This window comes from Zalophus californianus, chromosome 4 (genome assembly GCF_009762305.2).
Source record: "Zalophus californianus isolate mZalCal1 chromosome 4, mZalCal1.pri.v2, whole genome shotgun sequence".
In the NCBI taxonomy this organism is placed as follows: Eukaryota; Metazoa; Chordata; class Mammalia; order Carnivora; family Otariidae; genus Zalophus; species Zalophus californianus.
In genome coordinates, this window is record NC_045598.1 from 64,236,354 (window position 1) to 64,255,597 (window position 19,244).

Below are 19,244 nucleotides of genomic sequence, written 5' to 3' on the forward strand. Positions count from 1 at the left end.
CACATCATGCTTATTATGCACATATGCTAATTGCTTACCTCCTTATGTGTATTAGTGTTTATAACAGCCTTATAAGGCAGATGCTATTATTAACTCCATTTTACAGATGTATAAACTTAAGTATTCAGTTGTTCAATAATTTGCTTAGGTTTCTACGGCTAGCAAATGTTGAGACTAGGATTCAAACCCAAAAAGTCTTTCTCTTCAATCTGCATCTTTAACCGCTACCCTTCCCTGCTTTTCAAGTAATAAGAATCAAGCTAGAGAAAAAACAATGAGAATGAAAAGGGAAGTTGTATTCAAGAGGCATTTTGAAAGTAGAATCAACAGAGCTAGATGACCAATTTTAATTTAATAAAGATGGATGGAGTTCCTACCACATGGCAAACACCTGCAGCTACAACATTGAAAAAAACAGACATGGCACACTGTTCTCATAAAGCTTGTTTGCCAGTGGAAGAGCTGACAATATGTGGTTCATAGTAAAGACAAAGAAAGAACGAAATAGAATAATGGGTAATAGAAAATAAATAGAAAGGGAGCTTCTAAATGGAAAAAGGCAAAAAAAAAAAAAAAGGGAGCTTCTACAATTGGGTCAATTGTGACTCCAAGAAGATGTGAAGAATCCTAATGAGCCAGCCAAAGTAAACAATCTAAGTTATTAGAGTTTGGCAAAAGGAGAAGAGTGGCATGAGATGAGGCTGGAGAATTAGACAGAGATCAGTTTGTGTAGGACCTTTAAGGCCATGGTGGAACTTGGCCAAAGATAATGAGATGTAATAAGATGAGTATGAGATATTCCAAAGGGTTGCAAGGAAAGGAGTGAATTGGTGTTGAGGGAAGAAGAGCAGAGGAGTGGTTGAGGATTCTTTCATAATGGGTGACTGAGAAGATGCTGTTGCCATCATAGTTGGCAAATACAGAAGAAGGGGCAATCTGGGGCTGTGGGGGCTAATAGTAAGTTCAGTTTGGGATATTTAGAGCTTGAATTACTGGCAGAACTTGAATTACTGGCAGAACTTCCAAGCTAGAAAGATCTAAACCGGGCTTATTAGTAAAAGAGTCAAGGATAGACTTCATTATGTATAAGTCATAAGCTGGTCCTTGAAATCAATAGTGCTATCACCCAGGGAGCATCTTCGGATCAGGGCTTAGGCAAAGAAAGATGGAAAAGCAGCCTGAAAAGAGGCAGTCAGTGAGGAAGAATAGGATCAATAAGGAGGAAATGGGGGGCGGTAGTAGGAGACTGGGGAGAACAATGCAACAAACATCGAGAAGGAGGAGACCTGGGAAGAAGGGCTAGATCTGGGGATTCAGAGGTCATTATGACCTTTGCTAGAGCAATTGAAAAATTATCTCTCATTTTCCACGGAAACCATCCAGGGCCTGTGCAATCCAATTGCTGCCACAACAGGTAAAATTACTCGCATGCAACTGTTATCTATGTATATCTTTATATTTCATGTTTCTGCTTTTATGATTATAATGATTCATTGTTTCAGTTCCTGTTACTGTTTTGTGTTTCCACCAGGAGAGATACAGGAAGCTGGTAGGAAAGATTTGGGAAGGAATGTAAGCTAAAATTGGAAACAAGACTATGTTTTATATAGATGGAATGGAGGGGGGTGGTCATGAGATATCTGAAAAGAAAAAATTGCAGAGGTCTAATAACAAAATGCTGGAGAAATGGTAATTAGGCCAATTTAGTGGTGCTGACTAAGGATTCTTTTATGATAGTCATTAGTAATAAAGCTAGAAAGCTGGTTGGGATGGAATATGGAGGAGCTTAAATGCAAGATTCAGCATGTCTGAGTCTTCTCCTGTAGGTAAGAAGAATCTCTGAGGACTAGGAAGGAAGGAAGAGCCAGGATAAGACAACCATTAATGTAAGGATGGTGCTTGGCAGACTGCAGGCAGCAAGGTGTGTTAATTTGAAACCCTGTTCCAGTTAGGGAGGGGTCAGGTGAGGATGAGGCTCTATCAAGTGGAATCCTCATCAATCAGACAGCATGCAGGGTGGCACCAAACACTGAAGAATAAGTACTCTGAAAGACACTCAGAATCAGAGCCTTCTAGAACACCCCAAACCTATTCACCCCCCTAGGAAGCAAGATCGATCATAAGAGCCAAAGTATAGAGTCAAAACAGGCTAAGAATGACAAAGACATCCAAAGGGGATGGACATGGCAGGAAGAAAGGAGGCTAAAGAATCCCTAAGTCCTAGCACAGGTACTGAGATAATAAGCTGCCGTGGTCCAGTGGTGAGAGCCAGAACAGGGATGGGGTTGCAAATAAGATACATTTCAAAGTAATAATATGGGAGATGTGTCAGCTGTTAGACGCCCCAAAGAGGGAGTTTTGGACATAGTGACTACAAAAATGGTGATGCCCTTAATAGAAATGGAGTGAAAAGTGGGAGTTAGTTTTGAAAGGTGACAGTGAGGTGAAGAATTTGGCTTTGGACATGTTATTTTGAAGAGATGCTAAGTCCAAATCGAAATGTCTTCAAGGCCATTGAAATGTGAGATGGGAGATCAGGATTGGAGGTAGGCACTGCTTCTATAGACATACCAGATGAAGGTGTTGAAATTCATAAAATTTTAAAGAAGCAGAGACTAAGAAAAGAGAAAAATCAAGAGCCAAAACAAGAACCTCTCTGTCTGAGACAAAAGTAGGAAAGAAGAAATAGAACAAATTGAAGAGGTAGAAAGAAAATGATAATAGACCATTGTCGCAGAACCTAGAGCAGAATATATGAATGAAGACGGTCTCTAGGTCAGAATAGAAGCTGTGGGATTAGAACATCAGGCATTCACCAGGTTGTCTTCCCGCCCTCCCTACTTCCTCCTCCTCTGCCCATTCCCCAGCACTTCCTCCTATAAGTACCTCCCTCCCTAACTTGGTCAGGGCGTCCATTGCCTCAGAAGATAGTAGGGGTGTAAAAAGAAAAGGTCAACACTCATATTTTGAATTCCAAAGTAGGCTCTTAAAACTTGTAGGTTTTGAGTCTCCGCCGAGAGTCACCACGGTTTCCTGCTTCAACAGTGCTTGGACGGAACCCGGCACTCGTCCACCACCCGGGCCGGCCGTTCAGAGCCAGCCCTCCGCCATCTCTTCGTCGCGCCCTCCTACCGCTCCAAGGCCCCCGCCGCCGCTCGCCGCCACCTTTTCTCAGCCGCCGCCATGACGACCGCGTCCCCCTCGCAGGTGCGCCAGAACTACCACCAGGACTCGGAGGCCGCCATCAACCGCCAGATCAACCTGGAGCTCTACGCCTCCTACATCTACCTGTCCATGTCTTACTACTTTGACCACGGTGATGTGGCTTTGAAGAACTTCGCCAAATATTTTCTTCACCAATCTCATGAGGAGAGGGAACATGCTGAGAAACTGATGAAGCTGCAGAACCAACTAGGTGGCCGAATCTTCCTTCAGGATATCAAGAAACCAGACCGTGATGATTGGGAGAACGGGCTGAATGCAATGGAGTGTGCATTACATTTGGAAAAGAGCGTGAATCAGTCACTACTGGAACTGCACAAACTGGCCACTGATAAAAGTGACCCCCATTTGTGTGACTTCATTGAGACTCATTACCTGAATGAGCAGGTGAAATCCATCAAAGAATTGGGTGACCAGTAACCAACCTGCGCAAGATGGGGGCTCCCGAATCTGGCATGGCAGAGTATCTCTTTGACAAGCACACCTTGGGAAACAGTGATAGTGAAAGCTAAGCCTTAGGCTGTCTTCCCATAGCCACAAGGGTGACTTCCCTGGTCACCAAGGCAGTGCATGCTTGTTGGGGTTACCTTTACCTTTTCTATAAGTTGTACCAAAACATCTACTTAACTTCTTTCATTTGTACCATTCTTCAAATAAAGTAATTTGGTACGCCCCCCCCCAAAAAAAACTTGTACGTTTTGAATTTTAAAAAAAGCCCAGCTCTAGAAGAATTGAGGCCTAAGATTTTTTCCAAAAAAGAGCCAGAGTAACAGCCACTTACCATGCTCTGGGGAGAAGAGTTTCAAGAGTGAAAGAAGAAAGCTTAGACTCTGGTGGGTCCTCACAAGAGGTCTTCTTCCTGCCCCCTCTAGGAGCTGGTCTTGGGGGAAGGTGGCAGGAACAGATCTGCCACGTAAATTTTGAGGGATTTCTATAAAAGAGACTTGTGCCTAGCTTCACAGCAAAGCTCTGGAAGTGAAACACAAAGGATCCCAAAGAAGTGACTTGGGCTACAACAGGGTGAAGGCAGTGGTACAGAAAAGCCCAGTGACAGCTCTGGGTCATTCATCAGCCCTGGGAAAGTGAGGGGCAATGGCCAAACCTTCTCCTTGCTTCAGAGAATAAAATATACAAAGCCAACAGCCAGAGGTCCAAAGGGTCTTATAGTCCTTAGAAGGGGATGGACATGGCAGGAAGACGGGAGACATTAGTATGGACGGCACAAAAAGGGAACCAGATGTGAGCCTAGTGTATGTCAGCGGGAGCGACTACCAGCCACCTTAAAGAAATCCAGAGCAAAATTCTCTGCTTACTCAATTCCATAATACCATGTATGACCTTCCAACCCCTGCTCCTTCCCTCTCCACACTCAGATGAGATGCCATCCTAGGGACAGTGCTCTAAACTGGACTATGTTTAAACCTAAATGGGAGTGCCTGGGTGGCTCAGTCAGTTAAGCGTCCAACTCTCGATTTTGACTCAGGTCATGATCTCAGGGTCGTGAGATCGAGCCCAGGGTTGGGCTACGTTCTCAGCACAGAGTCTGCTTGTCCTTCTCCCTCTGCTCCTCCCTCCGATCTCTCTCTCAGTCTCTCAAATAAATTTTAAAAAGTCTTTATAAAAATCTAAATAACTAACAAATTACTGTATTTGCCTGAGTTAACCTCAAATTACAAGATAAAGCTTTCTGCCATCAAATAGAATCAAGAGCTAGAAGTAGAAATTAAATTTAGTTATGGGAAAATAAAGTTGAGTTGTCATCTTTTGCACATTAATTTGTCTGTGAAATTTGCACCTGCTGCACATACACCCTAACAACTATTTTGTTCCTTGACTAATTACAATATTCTACTTTTTTTTTAAGACTTTATTTTTTTATTTGACAGAGAGATAGAGAGCACAAGTAAGCAGAGAGGCAGGCAGAGAGGGAGAAGCTCTCTGCTGAGCAGGGAGCCTGACGCGGGGCTTGATCCCAGGACCCCAGGATCATGACCTGAGCTGAAGGCAGCCGCTTAACCGACTGAGCCACCCAGGTGCCCCAATATTCTACTTTTGATACAGACCAAAAAGGGCACAAAAATGCTAAAAATTAAAAATAAAATTGTACCTAAGCAATAATGTAATAGTGCCATAAGAATTATATATGAAGATATGGGTGTCAGAGAAAAATAAAGTTTTTATTCTGTGTATATAATTAAGTGACACTCAATTTTCATTGCTGCTTTCCTAATGACAGCTATAAAGGATGCCAAATATAATCTGTGCAGTTTAAGTATGTCAAATACCATTTAATTTCTATTCTAAGAATGCAGGAATGGAATCTTCCAGAAACAAGCCAATTGAATGCTTTTGAAATTACTTGGACAAAGGATCAATTTTTACCCCAAAATTGTATATCAGGGAAGAAAGTGCTTTTAAAAATCCATTACATCATTCCAGCTGAGGATTGTGAGTGAAGTGTAGTGATGATTTATTTTAATACCAAAAAAAAAAGCTTTATAAAGAAAATCTAACTCCATTAAAAAGAAAAGAGCATTGTGTTGTGTTAGTTTCAAGCATTGTTGTATTTGATAAATTTAAGAGGTATGCAGTCCTGCCATTCTTAAGCACCCCAACCAGATTGCAGAAATCAAGGGAATGGTTAGCATACAAAGACGAGGCAATGAATGCAATTGGCTCTGGGCTTTTTACCCAGCAGAATTGCTGAAATCTATCAGTGTTGCGCCACAAAATGTTCCGGGAACCTCAACTCTCTTCTACCTTAGTGTTAATTTGCTTACCAAACAGGGCACTTACTGAGGTGTTCAGGAAGTCTCTGTTCCCTGATAATTGCTTAATAGTCTTAGTCCTAGGGGGGCTAATCAATCCAAATGGGTCCCTTCTCTGTGCCTGATGAATCGCTTCAGGTGCCCATTACAGAAAATCTGCAGTGGGTATGTGGACTGCTTCAACATCCAGGACCTCCCAGGAGTAGACAGTATTAATGCTAAAATGCAAAAGGCATTTCTACTTCCAAAATCCACGATATTATATATTCTGCTAACACAGATTCATGATTTGCCGAAGCCTAGAAAGCTTATGCCCACTGAAGGGGCTCCTGGAATAACACCACCATGCTACCAGCCTCTGTTTTTTCAGGGGCTAGGGTGAGGAGGGCCCTGTGCATGCTGGAACTCACAGATCATCATCAGCAAACTCACTTATTTTCCCATTCTCTTCTCTCAACATTTCCTTCACCTTCTGGCCTTATTATAAACCCAGTTCTCTCCTGAGATACTTTCATATGGTGCCTGGTTTTCCTCCATATTCCTGGAAATAATGGGCCTGCAGCTAAAATAGGATGTGGGATAGGTGTCCTCCTTGCTTCACCTCCAGGTCATTCTCTTTTCCTCCTCCCTAAAATTAGTCTCTGCCTTTGAATCTCGTATCATCTGACTATACCGCCCAATACCTCTTTGTGTTGCAGTTATCCACCAGATTTTAATTCCTGGCTTACTGTCACTCTCTTTAACATTACTACTGTCTTAATTCTTAGGCATTCTAAAATCCAGGTAGATGATCCTTCCAATATTCTAGCGTCTCAATTCCTTCACTTTCTCTCCTCCTTGCCCATCACCTTACATCAGTGACTCATTCTTTTGCTGCATCTTAGCCCTCATTATTACCAAAAAGGCAACCCTTCCGTCGTCTAAATTTCCAGCGTCCAACCTTCTGTCACCACCTACTTTTCTAGCTCACTCTCTTAGAACCTGTCTCGAAAGATCTCTGACCCTATCAAAACCAATGATTTGTTGATTCTATCCCCTTTTCACTTTCCTTCACCTCATCCCAGGTGCTCACAGTCCCCTTTATCCAACTTAACTTCCATATTCAATCAGTACAATCAATTATTCTGTGTTCATGTTCATGTCATCATATTCCAGCACACAGCATATATGCCTGCCTAAAGCCTAACCCCTGTTAAATCCAAATCTCCGTCGACAATATGCTCAAACCCCACCTCTAATCCATCACCAAACCTGTCTTCAGAATATATCTTGAATACAAATTATGTGTATCTCTTGTACCATCAATACCATGGTCCAAGCCATCATCACCTCTCTCTAGATTATTGTAATAGCCTCCTACCTAGTTTCTCTGCCCTTGCTCCCCAGACTCTATTCTCCATACAGTAACTATAGTAAACCTACTACCAAATAAGTCAGATGATGTCACACCTCTGCTCATAAAATTCTAATCTCTTACCAGAGTAAAAGCCAAAGTCCTCACAATGACCTACCAAGGCCTATCAACCAAATATTTGCACTAAGTAATTATTTGTTGCAGGGATGAATAATGAATAAAAAACTATTCTAAAAATGTCTCCATAGTATCCAAAGATGGCTTCTCTATGCTCTCTTCTCTACAAAGTTAAGAGCTTCGGGCTCTAAGTGGAATATATCTGACATTCTCTGCAGACCATTGGTGAAAATTTTTTTCTTAATTTGACTTGAACTCTGTGAGGTCAAGGACAAAGTGTTGGTTATTTTTATAACCTTATCACTTAATATGATGCCTGGTACAGAGTACACATTCGTATTTGTTGTGTATACCACAAAATACCATATGTGAGGAAAGTATCCATGTACAATTAGTGAACTTGTCCAGGGTGGCTTGAGAAATGTATTAACTGACAATATGCTCAAATAAAAAATAAAATAAAATAAAATAAAATAAAATAAAATGAAATAAAATAAAATAAAATAAATCCCTACTGCTACTTATCCTAAAAGATACCACAAAAACAAAACAAAAAAACTATCACATGATAAAGAGCTTTCTCAGAAATCAACACCTGCAATTTGGAGTGCCTACTTCTGTGAATTTCCATTTGGAATCCATATCTGAAACCCCAGTTTGGTTTTTCCGTCCTTGAACTTTTAATCTATATGGCACTTCTTTCCCAGTTGGCAGCGCACAAGCTTCCTGTACTTCAGTACCAGTTGCTTTAGAGGATACTGCCCGGCTTCTTGGAATGACCCAAAACTCTCCAAAGTGACTTTCATCCCTGTCATGAAGTCTGTATTTTAAGTCAAGCCATCCTGAATGAATTCCTTTCAAACGTATTGGAATCCCATCCAGGTGTTATTGCACACTACAGTAACAAAGAGACAGACAGAAACTTCATTTTATTTACATCAAATAAAAATATATATGCTTTGAAATTTACAGATACTTTCTGGAAGGAAAGACACTGTTAATAGTAGTAATCCTTGGGGCACCTGGGTGGCTCAGTTGTTAAGCATCTGCTTTCGGCTCAGGTCATGATCCCAGGGTCCTGGGATGGAGCCCCACATCGGGCTCCCTGCTCGGTGGGAAGCCTGCTTCTCACTCTGCCTGCCACTCCCCCTGCCTGTGTTCCCTCTCTCGCTGTATGTCTCTCTCGCTGTCAAATAAATAAATAAAATCTTAAAAAAAAAATAGTAGTAGTCCTTGGTAATGGCATGACATGTTGGCACAGAGGTCAAAAAAGCAGAATTTTACTTTTCATTTTTACACCTTTTGAAGTTTTAAATCTTTGGCTCTATGAGTTTATGAGCTCAACATCATCCCTCCTACCCGGGCTTAGTGGTCACTTCTGCTTCCCAGCCTATGTCCTTGCGATCTGAGCTCCTCTCCTCCTCCTTCCAGAGTCCTTGCCTAAAGCACTCTTCAATTTGGGAAGAAGGATCTATTATTTTATATACTTTGAAAATAGCTTAATTAAGGGCAAAACAGTATAAACCTTTGTAGAAGTTCTACAAGCGTACTTTGTTACTGTGTTGGCATATCTAATAGTCTCGTTCAAGCCGTTTCCTAATAATAACGACACCTGGCATTTACTGAGCCTGATCCAAGTGCTTTGCATGTATTAATTCATCAAATACTCACAAAAACTCATTAAGGTAGTACTAACTCTATCCCCATTGTTTATACAGGGAAATTAAGACACTGAGAACCTGAGCAACTGGCCAAAGAATTTAAGTAATTTGCTGGAAAGAGCAGAATCAGAATGCAAACCCTGGAATTCAGACTCCAGAACCACACTCTTAACCAGTAAGCTACGTTCCCTCTTTTCATGCAAAAATTTAACATGTGTTTCTGTAAATTAAAAATAAAAGAAATGAATAGATGGCTTTTACCTGGTTCATTATAAGTTTTTCAAAGTAAAATTTTGGCTAGCTCTTTTCTATTCCACATGTTAGTTTGTTATGAATTGCTTTACTTTTTTTTGCTTTCTATTATACTTAGGGAGTTATTTTTAGTTTGGGGAAGTGTGTATACAAATTATAGTCTTATAGGATTGGGGACTGCTGGCTAGGACAATAGCGCCCAGTGTTTTGGATTTCAAAAACTACCTATAATACTCTGAAGGTGTTATAACAGTCCCCCCATAAGTAGATATTCTCACTGATCCTTTGAGACTACAATAAGATTGTTGTAACCCAGTATCATTTGAGGCTTTCTCTTTCCCTTGCGGATTTATGGAAACTTGGCCTGATGTCCTAATTTCAAGGCTTATGTGAGTACAGGCCCTCTCTGTATCCTTCCTGTGTCTGCACTCAGATTCCTGCACTGGTGCACAAAGTTCTAGCTTACCAATACTTTCCATGAAAACAAAATAAAGCAACACAAACAAGCAGTAATTTTTCTAAAGATTTGGTGTTGAGCAAGTAGCATCTGTTGCTATCACCGGAGTAGAAATCCAAACACTTCTGCCCAACGCATCTTACTACCAGAGTCACCTGGGAAAACGCAAAATAGTCAAGCACTGAGTGGAACAATGCTTTACGCACATGGGGAAGAGACAGGCAAGATCAGCTCCAGTAGTGAGTGGTGGTTCCCTCATGGCCATGGAGTCCCTCTCAGCAGCCAACACAGGGCTACTGGCCTGCATGTACCCCTCTTATGCTGCAACAGAAGGACCTCGACTCTTTCCCACAGGGAACAGACAGCAGTGGGACTGGCCAGGTGCCACAGGACACACGTGCTTAAGCAGAACAAAGGAGTACACGTTGAGTCTGAAACTGGGAAAGAGATTCCTACACAACGTGATAAATCCAGAACGAGCGGTGAGTGCTCTTTATCACTTGATAAGGAAGTGTGATAAGGGCCATTCTTATGCAGCTGAGAGGGAACTGAAAGCCTGTGACTGCCTTTCCAAACATTTATAAACATCATGGGGAGGGGCACCTGGGTGGCTCCGTCGGTTAATCACTCTTGATTTTGGCTTAGGTCATGATCTCCGGGTTGTGAGATGGAGCCCCACTTTGGGCTCAGGTGCAGGGTGGGGAGCCTGTTTAAGATTCTCTCTCTCCCTCTTCCCCTGCCGCTCCCCCCTTAAAAAGAAAGAAATATCAGGCGCCTGGGTGGCTCAGTTGGTTGAGCGACTGCCTTCGGCTCAGGTCACTATCCAGGAGTCCCTGGATTGAGTCCCGCATCGGGCTCCCTGCTCGGCAGAGAGTCTGCTTCTCCCTCTGAACTTCCCCCCTCTCATGTGCTCTCTCTCTCTCTGTCATTCTCTCTGTCTCAAATAAATAAAAATTAAAAAAAAAATCTTTAAAAAAATAAAAAAATTTAAAAAAGAAAGAAATATCATTGGGAAGTGACCTTAAGACATAAAGTACAATCCAGTGCTAGGAGGCTGAGTATGGGGTTGGGGGGTGGGGGTTAAAGCAGAAAGGCAAGGGTAGGAAGAAAGGGTAAAAGAATTCAGTGATAAAATGGCATATCAAGGTTAGAAATACCTGAGCTTTTTCCTACTATGACTTAAAATATCTTAAGGATAAATATAACATACATGATTCATCATTTAAATGGCTCAAATACTTCTTTTTTAATGCTGGAAATGCTAGAAAAAACACACTACCTAAATGAAAGAAAATATGTCATCATTCGCTACGTCTGAAAACTTTGAGTTAATAGCAAAATGTAGGGGGAAAAAATCTATTCTAAGGAAATTTCTAAATCAAAGTGCAAAGATATTAACAGGCAACATTATTACTTTAAAAATAATTACTGAGTTTACTATATACATTAAGAAAAAAATTCAACCAGCTTTTATAATTAAATAACTTGCCAGTTTTAGTTGAGGCTTTAACTTCTTTTTCATTCAGCTTTATTGAGATGTAATTGTATAATTGACATTCAATGTGTAAGTTTAACATGTAGGATGTGATGATTTGATACATGTATGTATTTGAAAGTGATTACCACAATAAGGCTAGGCATCCATCCTCTCACATTATTACTTTTTATGTGTGTGGTAAGAGCATTTAAGATCTACTCTCTTAGCAACTTTCAAGTACACAATACAGTATTATTAACTTTAGTCACTGCACTGTAAACTAGATCCCAGAACTTATTCATCTTATAACTGTAACTTTGTACCCTTTGACCACTTTTACCCATTTCTCCTGTCTTCCAGCCCCTGGAAACCACCAATCTACTCTGTTTCCATAAGTTTGGCTTTTTCAGATTCCACGTGCAAGTGAGATCATAACGGTATTTGTTTTTCTCTGTCTGATTTATGTCACTTGGCATAATGCCCTTAAGCTTCATCCATGTTGTCACACATGGCAGGATTTCCTTCTTTGTTTTATGGCTGAATAATATTCACCACATTTGCTTTATTCATTCATCTGTTGATGGACACTTAGGTTGTTCCCATGTATTGAATACTATAAGTAATCCACAATGAACATGCAGATATTTCTGCAAGATCCTGATTTCATTTCCTTTGGATATATACTCAGAAGAGGGCTTGCTGAATCATCTAGTAGCTCTATTTTCTAATATTTTGGGGAAACTCCATACTGTTTTCCATAGTGGCTGTACCAATTTACATTCCTGCCAACAGTACACTAGCATTCTCCACATCCTTGCCAACACTTGTTACCTCTTATCTTTCTGATAACCATTCTGCATGTACTGCTGTATGATAACAACCATTCTGACAGGTGTGACGTGATATCTCATTGTGCTTTTGATTTGGGTTTCCTTGATGATGAGTGATGTTGAGCATCTTTTTATGTACCTGTTGGCCACTTTTATGTCTTCTTTACAAAAATGTCTATTCAGGTTCTCTGCCCATTTTTTAATCAGATTATTTATTGTTTTTCTATTATGTTGAAGGAGTTTAACCCCTTATCACATTTGTGATTTCCAAATATTGTCTCCCATTCTGTAGGTTTCTTTTCAAATTTTGTTGATTGTTTCTTCTGCTGTGCAGAAACCTTTTAGTTCGATGTTATCTCACTTGTTGATTTTTGCTTTTGTTGCCTATTTTTTTGGTCTCATATCCAAAAAAATCATTGTTAAGTCCAGTGTCAAGGAGATTTTTTTTTAAAGTATTCTAGGAATTTTATGGTTTCAGGTCTTACATTTAAATTTTTAATGTATTTCAAGTTAATTTTTGTGTCTGGGGTAAGATACAGGTCCAGTTTCATTCTTCTGCATGTGAATATTCAGCTTTACTAACACTATTTATTGAAGAAACTATCTTTTCCCCATTAAGTATTCTTGGCTCCCTTGTCAAGTATTAGTTGACCTTATATGTATGGCTTTATTTCTGGACCCTTGATTCTTTTCCATTAATCTAGAGAGTATCTATTTTATGCCAGTACCATACTATTTCGATTATTATAGCTTGGTAATATAGTTTTAAATCAGGAAGTGTGATGCCTCAGCTTTGTTCTTCTTTCTCAAGATTGCTTTGGCTATTCAGGGTCTTTTGTGGCTCCATACAAATTTTGGAATTCTTTTTTTCCATTTCTGTGAAAAAATACCATTGGAATTTTGATAAAGATTACACTGAAACTCTAGATGGCTTTGGGTAGTAGTATGGACTTTCTAACAATATTAATCAGTCCAATCCATGAAAATAGAATATTTTGGGGGGCACCTGGGTGGCTCAGTCGGTTAAGCGGCTGCCTTCGGCTCAGGTCATGATCCCAGGGTCCTTGGATCGAGCCCCACATCAGGCTCCCTGCTCAGCAGAGAGCCTGCTTCTCCCTCTCCCTCTGCCTACCACTCTGCCTACTTGTGCTCTCTCTCTCTCTGTCAAATAAATAAATAAAATCTTTAAAAAAAATATTTTTTCATTTATTTGTGTCTTCTTCAATTTCTTTTATCAATGTCTTAGAGTTTTCAGTGTATAGATCTTTTAGCTCCTTGGTTAAATTTATTCAGTATTTATTGTTTTTGATGCTCTTGTAAATAGGATTGTTTTCTTAATTTCTCTTTCTTTTTTCCCCCCCAAAGATTTATTTACTTACTTACTTATTTACTTACTTGAGAGAAAGAGAGCAGGGGAAGGGGGCAGAGAGAGAGAGGGAGAATCTTAAGCAGACTCCCTGCTAAGCACAGAACCCGACATGGGGCTCAATTCCATGACCCTGAGATCATGACCTGAGCCAGATCAAGAGTCAGATGCTTAACTGACTTAGCCATACAGGCACCCTTAACTTCTCTTTCTGATAGTTCATCATTAGTATATAGAAACATTAGAAGAAACAAATCACTTCTTGACAGGGAGTGTTCAGCCTATACTTTGTGTCTATTTCCATTTCATTTCTAATCTTTTCAACAGTGGGAAAACAATTTTACGCATGTATTACCCATTGGTAAAAATGATTTACATTGAATCACACTGTATAGCAATGTTGTAGGCAAGATGTGTGTAATGAACTTCTTTTGCAGATGAAGAAACTAACTTTCTTCCCATGGTGTCACAATGTTTGCGAATTTCAGAGTTGACAGTCAAACCCAACAAGACAATTTTGTTTTCGTCAGGACTACTCGACAATATTCCCCAAACTGAAAATCAGAGTCCTAGGTCTGACGGACACAAGTTCTAGTCCTTTCCTTTAATGGCCATGAATATCTTAATGCCCTAGCACAAAAGATAAAAACTCTCAATCCTAATTGTGTATACAAGGAGAGAGATACACTCTTTATTTGGTCCACTTACAAATTGGAGTTATTACTGATACCAAGGTTTTAGAAGCATGATTGTTTCACTAAGATCTTCTAATATAATAAACCAAAAGGAAGAGCACAAAGTAAAACCATTATACAAATGTCTGGTTATTTAAAGTTAACCAATCATAAGGCAAAATTTTCTGAGAAATGATATAGCAAAGTAGTTATGATCTCAGACTCTGGAGCTAGCATAGGTGGATTGGAAACTTGTCTCCACTGTATCCTAGCTGTATGATCTTGGGTCAGATATTTATGCATTTTGTGCTTCAATTTCCTTATCTGTAAAATTAGGATAACGATAGGATCTGTCCCATAGGATTTTTGTGAGATTTAAATTAATTAATACACATAAAATTCAGCACGAGTCCACTTCTATTTATTTCATAATTATTAATTAAGTGCTTACTATGTACCGGGTTTTGTGGGTGCAACAAAAAATAATAGCAAAAACAATGTTGCATTCATGGAACTTATTTTCTAATTGGAGAAAGACCATTATATAGAAAATGTTTAAAAGTAACTGGTAAATTGTATAGTTTGCTAGATGATGATAAGTGGTATATAGAGAAAATAAGAGAAGAGAGAAGCAATAGGAAGTCATGTGGTGTGGGGAACAGTAAGGGAAGGAGGTTTTAGAGTTTAAAATAAGATTGTCAGGAAAGGCATGACTAAGAAGAGTATGTTGGAGCAAAAGTATGAAGGAAGTGAGGGAATAATCCACATGGATATTTGAGGGAAGAGCTATCCATCAGAAGAAACATAAAGTCAAAGGACATGAGACTAGAACATACATGGCAGGATCTAGGAATCCTAAGGAGGCAGAATGAACAAGGCTGGGGGGGCGGTAATGGAAGAGGAGGTCATGAAGTCAGAAGGAAGGGTTGGAGGTGGTGTGTGTGGGTGTGTGTATATGTAAAGGCAGATTGTGTAGAACAGTTGTAGCCACTATAAAATTTTGTGGTTTTTTTCTGAGTGTGATGGGAAGCCACCAGAACAAAGAATGACATGATTGGACTTAGTTTTTAACAGGATTATTGCTTTAGCTGCTGTGTTGAGAACAGAAGTGGGCCCCATGGAATGGAAGCAGGGAGACCATCAGCAGGCTACTACAATAATGAAGGTGAGAAAAGATGTTCTTGGACCAGGGTGGTTGTGGTGAAAGTAGAGAGAAGTGGTTGGATTCTGGATATGCTTTAAATCTATGGTAACAGGATGTGGGAGATGAAAGAAAAAGTCAAGGAGGACCCCTTGGACTCCCTTGGGACCCAAGGGAGGACCCAAAAAGTTTCTGGCCTGAGCAACTGGAAGGATTAAATGGCCATTAACTGAGGTTGAGAAGACTTTGAGAGGGCAGGCAGAAGTGGAGCTGAACAGAAAGTTGGTTTTGGAATATTAAGTTTGAGGTGCCAGTTAGAAATTAGAGTGGAATCACCAAATAGGCAATTGCATACAAGAGGTTCTGTAGTTTGAGAAAAGATCTAGGCTGGGGATATCAATTTGGGAAGACCAAACTTACAGATGGCATATAAAGCCACAAGACTGGATGAGACTGTAAAGGGTTCCAGCACTGAGTCCTCCCTGCAGTCCCCTGTAGATGGTACCCTCTATAATCAAGAGTTAGAAAGATAAAGAGGAACCAACAGAAATGACAAAAAAAGGAGTGGTTAATGAGGTAGGAGTTAAACTGGGATGTGTTGTTCTGCAGCCTCTGAGCTCAAGCTAATTTTAATATTAGACCTCCATATGATTAATATGTGGATAATATGAGTCAACAACTAATTCTGGACTCCATCTGTTTGTTTTTCTGTCTACTTTTAAGGGTTCATAAAATCCTCCTTCCCAAGGATGGCACAAAGATGAAGTGAGACAGAGCCCATGGGCAGGAGGTATTTTGTGCTCATAGATCAGTGAGGGTGAGGGACAAATGATACAGAATATTTGAATTTGCAAGTGTCTTGGAACATCCAGGAGTAGTACGACTCCTAGTTGCATCATGCTGAAATGGAGTAGAGAGGAATTGTAATCACAGGGAGCAGAAACATTGGGGTGATATTGAAATTGTGGTTATTGGATTATTAGAAGGCTTAGAAATAACACAGGTAGAATTCAGTTATGATTAATCATGAATTAATTATGATTAACCACAGAGATAAGAATGAAGGAATTTAGCAAAAAGCAAAAACATTTGAAACAATGGAAGATACCTAGATCATGAAAATATCTGGATGCACTACCTCTTTTCTATTTTCATCTCAACAGTTGTAGTCATGTTATTATACTTTGTGTCATTTTGAATTAGGAAGCTTAAGAGATGTTTTTGTTCCTGATTTGCTTTCAATGTATATTATTAAACATCTTTTCAGCATATAGAAATGCTATGGATAAATAAGAAAAATACACTACCGGAGACAGAAAAGCTCGGTACCTTTTGCTATTCAAGTATTTATAGAACAAGTAAACCATGCTGTTTTCTTCTTATCTATTATTATTCTCATAAAGAGTTTTTCTCCATGCCTTTTCCATCATGACGGAACTATTTAGCTTTTTAAAGGGAATTAAAGTAATTTTTTGATGTTTCAGGACAAAATGGTTCCTACTAGTTTGGAAGAGGAGGAACTCAGGGCCAAAAACAGCCTACTTGGTTACCTTTGAAGATCAAATAAAAATGTCTCAGTTCTCCATTTCCATTGTCTAAGAAATAAGTCTCAAGGTTTTCATTGACTTCTAAAGTTAATTTCCACATTTAAGTCTCATTTTTTTCTCAATTCATTGAGGAAGCATATTTTAACTTAAGAGACTCTACAAAGAAATGTCAACAACAAATAGATTTTTTTTAAAGATTTATTTATTTATTTTGAGAGCGTGAGAATGAGAGAGAGAGAGAGAGAGAGGAGGGCCAGAGGGAGAAGCAGGTTCCTCGCTGAGCAGGAAGCCTGATGCGGGACTCAATCCTGGGACTCCAGGATCATGACCTGAGCCGAAGGCAGTCGCTTAACCAACTGAGCCACCCAGGCACCCAACAAATAGATTTTTACTTCAGTGTGGTTTTTGGTAAACATAGTCTGACTACAATAAGCAGTTGGAGAATTGGCTATGGTTAAGAGATTTATTAAGCTTTATTCATCTGAAGCAAATACTAAGCAAAGGCCAGTGATTCTGACTTCCCTGTTCTAAAAAAAAATAAGAAGGTCACAACATAGAGTAATCATACTAATGGTAATCCTCAACATTTAGCATCACTTGTACACCAAGGACTGTATTTGAAATCTACATGTGTTATTCCTAAACCTTATAATAATTCCACAAGATAGCTCTTATTTTATACTTTCTAAAGATGGAGAAACTGAGGCAGGGAGATTAAGCAATGTGCCCAAGACAACACACTTAATAAGTGGCAGAGCTGGGAAATGAAGTTGCTCCAGTTCATATCAAAATAGGTTTAAAAAAAAAAAACAGATTTGGTCATAGCTGGTTTTTCTGTATTACATTACTTCTACAATACATTACTTTTTCCAAGAGAACCTAATTTTTTAGACTTCTAGTGATCCAATTATTTATTTAAGTCAATAGTGTATAGGAGGGTCAGGAACCAAGCTTGAAAACTCAAGTGTACAAAATGAGTATAAATTCTTTATTTTGTTTAGAGCTATTCTAGGTTTCCCTTGGCCCCCTAATCCACTGGTAAGTAGGAACAAAAGTCCAACATATTTTAAAGCTTAGTATCACACAAACATTTTAAAAAACCCATTTGGGCAGTATTCAGTATCTTTTTTTTTTTTTTAGGTTTTATTTTTAAGTAATCTCTACACTTAACGTGGGGCTTGAACTTACAACCCAGAGATCAAGAGTCCCATGCTCTACTGACTGAGCCAGCTAGGGGCCCCTTCAGTATCTCTTAGATGAACATGTATAGTGTTTCAGAGAGTCTTCCCCTGCTTCTCTCCTCAAATGGTCTTCATGTGATGACTATAGGGTGTGGCCTCAGTGGGGAGGTGCTAAGGAAGGGTTGGAGTCTTCAGACACCAGGTCCTCTGCTTCCTCTGGTCCCAAGGTGATAAACTTTGTTCAGCTGCTGCTTGACTTTGAGATGCCAGAAGAATCCAAAGTATGCTGACGGTATAATTCATGACCTGAAACCTATTGGCTTGGTCAGAGGTCAGTCCTTCTCCCTAAGCCTCATCTCAGGCAAGAGAACGACACAAATGTGTCCTTTGATGACCCAGGGCTACTTGATTGTTTTCCTTTTTCTCAGATGTAACCCTTATTTCCTTTCAGGAAGACCTCCACCTTGGTGTGGCAGAGTCATTGTCCCTTTTCTGTGGTTATCACCACTGATCTGACTTCCGATCTACTGTCTCAGTCTGGAGTGACTGGGAGACCCAGTGGACCCCACTGAAGAAGGACTCAGATCCCTAAAACTCCCAGGGACACTGGTGGCACCTTGTGAGACAGGGTCTGTTCTCTGGAGGATTCCTATTTAGCATCAAGCCACAGCCTTTCTGGGGATGTGCCTCTCTGCCTCCTGCTGCAGCAGTCCCACCGAGCTCTGCCCACTCCACAGGTGAGGCCCACCTACTCACAGGCATCTGTTGTAGCTCTTGGGAATAGTGGACTCCCAGGGAAAGTTCCTGCTCCTAGGCCACCTGGCTCACTGTAGTCACATCACCTCTTTCCCCTACTCTCCTTCTTCCAATAGCCCCAGGGCAGGTCAGCAAGCTACCACCAGGTTTTGAGATGTCAGTCTGTCTACCAGCTAAGCCACAAACTTGAGGGGGGATTCCCTTGAGCTTTCCTCCCTCAGCTTTGAGGAAATAACTATCTGAGCACCTCCCTTCCTTTCTCTATGGGGAGAGGAGGGGCTAACTGTACCACCTCCTCTTATCTGTCTCACTGGTAAAGTTCTTCCCTTTCACATGAAAATAAACCGGAAGTCTCCTGCCAAGATAAATGCAGCATTAGACAACTGAGTAACTTAATTCTCAAAAATATGTTATCTTTTTTGTAACCCCATGCACTATTTG

General features: G+C 40.1%; 1 protein-coding gene and 1 long non-coding RNA gene across 2 annotated transcripts; both read left to right on the forward strand.

Moving 5' to 3' along the window:
- Positions 1–728: 728 nt before the first annotated feature.
- LOC113933129 lies at positions 729–10,314 on the forward strand. Its single transcript, XR_003523250.1, has 4 exons — positions 729–957; positions 1,384–1,414; positions 9,180–9,297; positions 10,186–10,314. It is a non-coding gene; the product is annotated as an uncharacterized LOC113933129 (long non-coding RNA).
- LOC113933119 (ferritin heavy chain-like) lies at positions 3,169–3,892 on the forward strand. Its single transcript, XM_035727225.1, has one exon. The coding sequence runs from the start codon at positions 3,184–3,186 to the stop codon at positions 3,640–3,642; it is 459 nt and encodes a 152-aa protein (XP_035583118.1). The 5' UTR covers positions 3,169–3,183; the 3' UTR covers positions 3,643–3,892.
- Positions 10,315–19,244: the final 8,930 nt, after the last annotated feature.